The following is a 5,000-nucleotide window of genomic DNA, read 5'->3' as shown; positions in this document are numbered from 1 at the left end:
TATCTGTAGCTATATTACGAAGCTTTCCTCATTTCTACTCTTCATGAACACGACATGACGTCATGTCGCTGACCTGTTTATGCGTCATCAAGCATTCTTTTTTTTTCGTCTATAGTCCATTATGATTTACTCTTTTTGTTAAAACAAGTCTTCCTTCACCCAAGGGCTGAATAAGAACAGGTCAATTCACCTCGATGTTGATGATGAGAAGTCCCCCTCACAACGATTAATCTAAATTGAATGAAAGTATATGACGTGGCGAGAACCTCATCGACCGCATGGCCCCTTTTGTCGTCTCTCGCTGGGCTGTGGAAGGTACATCAGTCTTAAACAAGATAAAAAAGCGCCTCACAATATGACGTGACACTCCTACCATCACGAGAGAACTGACCCTCACCTATACGACGAGGAACCACGGTGTCGTTCATCAGACAGGTACGTCCTTGACGTCGGGGCAAGGACAGTCTCAGTTTAGTGACCGGCATGTCATATGGCCGGGCAAGAGTTACTGTTATTGCTTTTGTTATTTTTTTGTTATTGTTATCATCATTATTGTTATTATTATTGTTTATTATCACGATTATCAATACTATTGTTATCAGTCATTATTATTATCAGTTTTATCATTATCATTACTACTGTTATCATTAATGTCAATGTTATTATTGCTATTATCATCATTAACATGATTGTTAATATTCTTACTATTATCATTGACATTATTATTTTTATTATCAGTTATTATTACCATTATTATCATTACTGATATTATTATTACTACTACTATCATTATCATTACTATCATTATCACTATCATTTATTATAATTATTTTTATCATTATTTTCATTATTACTATCAGATTCCCAATATCTGATTCCTTTAAATTCCATGTCTCTGCTCCATACAGTGTAGTAGGTGCAATAACTCCGTACAGTCTTTTCTTCGTATTTGTCCCCAAATACATATTTCTCATGGCCCATATACCACTCCCCGCCACTCATTTATTTACTTAAAGGGGCATTTAGACGGTCAAACGGTTTGACAAACCCGGTTTGTCAAACAAGTGTTTGAAGTGATGTTTGACCGTGTGAATAGGGTATTTGGTTGTCAAACACGTTCGACAAACGTGTTTGACGACCAAATACCCCATTCATACGGTCAAACATCACTTCAAACACTTGCCTGACAAACTGGGTTTGTCAAACTGTTCGACCGTGTAAATGGCCCTTAACTCTACAATTCGCTTCTTCACTACTGTGACCCTAAGTATTTTGAGTTCCTCATTTCCTCCAGCCTTTCTTCTTTCAAACTCACCTCTGATTCTGCCACCCATCCCCTTGCACATCTCATCACTTTACTTTTATCATTTATTTCTAGCTTTCACGTTTCATTTACTCTCCCAAACTCCGTCACTATCTAACTCAAGCCCTCCTCTGACCCAGCCACCAGTGCAGTGTCATCCGCGAACAACAACTGGCTCACCTCCCAGCTTTCTCGTTTCATTTACTCTCCCAAACTCCGTCACTATCTAACTCAAGCCCTCCTCTGACCCAGCCACCAGTGCAGTGTCATCCGCGAACAACAACTGGCTCACCTCCCAGCTTTCTCGTTTCACTTATTCTCCTAAACTCCGTCACTATCTAACTCAAGCCCTCCTCTGACCCAGCCACCAGTGCAGTGTCATCCGCGAACAACAACTGGCTCACCTCCCAGCTTTCTCGTTTCACTTATTCTCCTAAACTCCGTCACTATCTAACTCAAGCCCTCCTCTGACCCAGCCACCAGTACAGCGTCATCCGCAAACAACAGCTGGCTCACCTCCCACTTCCTGTCACTCCCAGTTACCACCTCCAGACCTATGGTTATTACCCTTGCGTTGACTTCTCGTACCGCATCATCCATGCACACGTTGAACAGCAATGCATAAGACGATCTCGTTCCTTTCCGACACAAAGGACCCGTGACGTTCTCTCGCCCCTGAACTTCAGGTCGCAACCTCACGACATTGCGTTACCATGCAGTGATCGCTGAAACTATCATTTGTTTTAAGAAACGGTTAGACAACTTTATGGATGGGGATGACAGGTGGTAATAGACATGGAACTGTCTAGTGCAGGCCTTATGGTCTCTTGCAGTCTCCTTCATTCTTATGTTCTTATTACATGTATAAAGCAGACTCTGGGAAGCAATACGTCCGAGTAACGCATAGTGTTAAAAAAAAGGAATGCAGGCAAGGTCATCATATTAAGACAGTAGGGTAGGACTCGTAGTAATGGTTTTATTTTGTGCAAATTTAGGCTTAAAAAGGAAATACGCGGGAACTGATTTACCAGTAGACTGGTTAATGAATGGAATAGACATGGTAACCATATAGTGACCGCTGAAACTATCAATTGTTTTAAGAGAAGGTTAGATAACTTTATAGATAGGGTTGATGGGTAGTAATGGACATGGAACTGCCTAGTGTAGCCCTTATGGTCTCTTACAGTCTCTTTCAGTCTTAGATTCTTATGTTAAGACGATGTACAAGACGGGCGAGGGAGAGCAAGAAAGCCATTATGGTCTCATGCAGTCTCTTTCAATCTTAGATTCTTATATTAAAACGATGGACAAGGCGGGCGAGGGAGAGCGACGAGACATAGTGACCTGATTCTCGGCTCGTCCTCTTCGTCCTTTCTGCCACGACCTTGGCACTATCGAGTGCCAGCGAGAGAGCCTTTGCAGGGCCACAGACCGTCGTCGTTGCGTCTCAGGTTTGCGTTGGGACTGCGGGTGACTGCCATTTTCTTACCTCTCTTGCCAGTCTCCTGTTAAGCATCAAAGCTTCTCAGTCGTTCTGCCTCATGTAGACCCTCCATCTAGTCTTGTCTTCGTATAGATGCTGGTTTTTTTTATGTTTTCGAGATTCTCTTCGCCCCTGGCTTCCACTGCTCTACTAATGTTGTCCCTCCACCACAATCTGGGTCTTCGTACGGGCATCTTCACATCAAGTAAGGAAGACCTCAGACTTTTTCTTTAAGTTCTCTACGTGATGTTCTCCCTTCGTGTCGCGTTCCGTTTACCCTTGGAAGGGGTTATCACACTGGGCTATTTTTCCCTCAACTGTTTGGGGCAGATCTGCAGTCAGCAGCCTTCGGGATGGAATCTGATAGGCTGGAAGAAAATAATTTTCCTCCAGCACATCAAAAGTCCTGGAGGTAGGCAGTATCTCCGATTACTCGGAGTATGGAGGATAATTGACCATGAAACTCCCTCGACAGGGAAGAAGCACAACAACAATCGCTCTGCTATCACGGCAAGGCGTCATTGACGCGCGCTCCAGTGTCTAATCCATCACGGTTATGAATCACGTGTTTGCCTCGTAATCATCATCTATCACCTCCCCAAATGAGAGCTCAGAGTCCATATATGACCCGATCTACGGGTAATGTTGTAACCTTAAACATACACACAAACACACCCAACCCTTTGCCCAACAGAGCAGGGTGTCGGCTGTATTGTAATACTGTATTGTATTGTATGTAATGTATTGTATGTATTGTAATACATTTGTAAAAATGTATTGTAATACATTTTAGCCAAGGCGAGGACCAAAATAGGAACCGCTTAGTAGTTTTGTGCGTTACGCGAGGGTTACGTTCCTAAACAGGTCGCGTATCTTAAAACCGCGTATTTCAAATATGTTTTTCGTAAAATGAATATTAGTAGCTGAAATGTGTGCGTGCGTGTATGTGTGTGTGTGTGTGTGTGTGTGTGTGTGTGTGTGTGTGTGTGTGTGTGTGTGTGTGTGTGTGTGTGTGTGTGTGTTTGTTTAATAATGAGCGAGTGGGCAAGAGAGAGGGAGAAAAAGAAAGATTTATGGATGGATAGATAGATAGATAGATAGATAGATAGATAGATAGAACAAAAGAGAGAGAGAGAGAGAGAGAGAGAGAGAGAGAGAGAGAGAGAGAGAGAGAGAGAGAGAGAGAGAGAGAGAGAGAGAGAGAGAGAGAGAGAGAGAGAGAGAGAGAGAGAGAGAGAGAGAGGTGGAGAGTAGGAGACGCGGGCCTATTAGCACAGAAAAAACGTAACCGTTTTAAAAGAAGGAACCCAAAAATGGAAAATCAGGAATTGAGAGGAAGAACTGGGGAGGAAGAAGGAGGATACGATAATGAGGAAGAGAGAGTGTTTGAAATATACCATGAGATGGATGTGAGAGGAGTCTACATAACAACAGATGAATTCATTCTGGAAAGGAAACAAACGACATGACGTCATATCGTGCATATGATTTAATTTAATTTAATTGCTGTCTGGAATGCGAACTCACCATAAGTTAAATCCACTTTTCCCTTGAGCAAAAGAAATATATATATGATAAATAAATGAAAAAGAATATATAAAATAAATTAATAGATTAATAAATTGATCAAAGTGTCCTGGACAACCACCCTTCCCTCATCACGTGATATCCCCAAATCTCACCTTCCTTTGTCGCTGGCGACTTCGCGAGAACGTCTGCCTCTGGTGCCTTTCGGATCGGCCGAAGGATCCTTCAGAGTCCCCCTCCCCCTTCTCCTCCTCCTGTTTCCCGGTGGTGGGAGGTCGGTAATCCCAACGGAGGTTCTCAGACTCGACAAGAGGACTATCTGTCTGGCTGCGCTCAATCACCGGAGTTCTCTTCCTGTCGGCGCTGTCAACGAAGTTCGACTGATGAACGTGGTGACGACCCGAGCAGCAACCGGACGTCCTCGAACTCGTCTTTGTGATGTCGTGAGAGAGTCTCTGGATTTCGAGACGGAAGTCTTCTCGTTGCTTCTTCACTTCATCCAGAAGGTTCCTCACCTCGCTGAGAAGTTCCTTATCTCGAGCTTCTGCCGACCCGACCCCGTCGTCCGCGTCGTCGTTTTCGCGACCAACGCTCTTGCTCCTCCTCTTCTTCCTCATCTTCTCTCGACGCCTCGTCTTCTGAATCAGTTCGTCCTCGCTCATAACGGCTGAGTTTTGCTCTGTGTGA

The 5,000-nt window shown here is 43.6% G+C and overlaps 1 protein-coding gene across 2 annotated transcripts in view; it reads right to left on the bottom strand.

Moving 5' to 3' along the window:
• The window catches only part of ringer (tubulin polymerization-promoting protein ringmaker), a 58,606-nt gene that overhangs the window by 49,529 nt on the left and 4,077 nt on the right, over window positions 1-5,000 (bottom strand). For both annotated transcript variants that reach the window (XR_012967714.1, XM_076211462.1), the window contains exon 2: window positions 4,469-4,992. Coding sequence is in view for 1 of the 2 variants with exons in the window: in XM_076211462.1 (XP_076067577.1) it covers window positions 4,469-4,992 (524 nt within the window). In the remaining variant the exon portion in view is untranslated. The remainder of the gene's footprint in view (window positions 1-4,468; window positions 4,993-5,000) is intronic.

This window comes from Oratosquilla oratoria, chromosome 28, assembly GCF_046742065.1.
Source record: "Oratosquilla oratoria isolate Oo_2021 chromosome 28, ASM4674206v1, whole genome shotgun sequence".
Lineage (NCBI taxonomy): Eukaryota > Metazoa > Arthropoda > Malacostraca > Stomatopoda > Squillidae > Oratosquilla > Oratosquilla oratoria.
The sequence above is the reverse complement of the archived record's forward strand: the minus strand, read 5'-3'. Positions and strand labels throughout refer to the sequence as shown.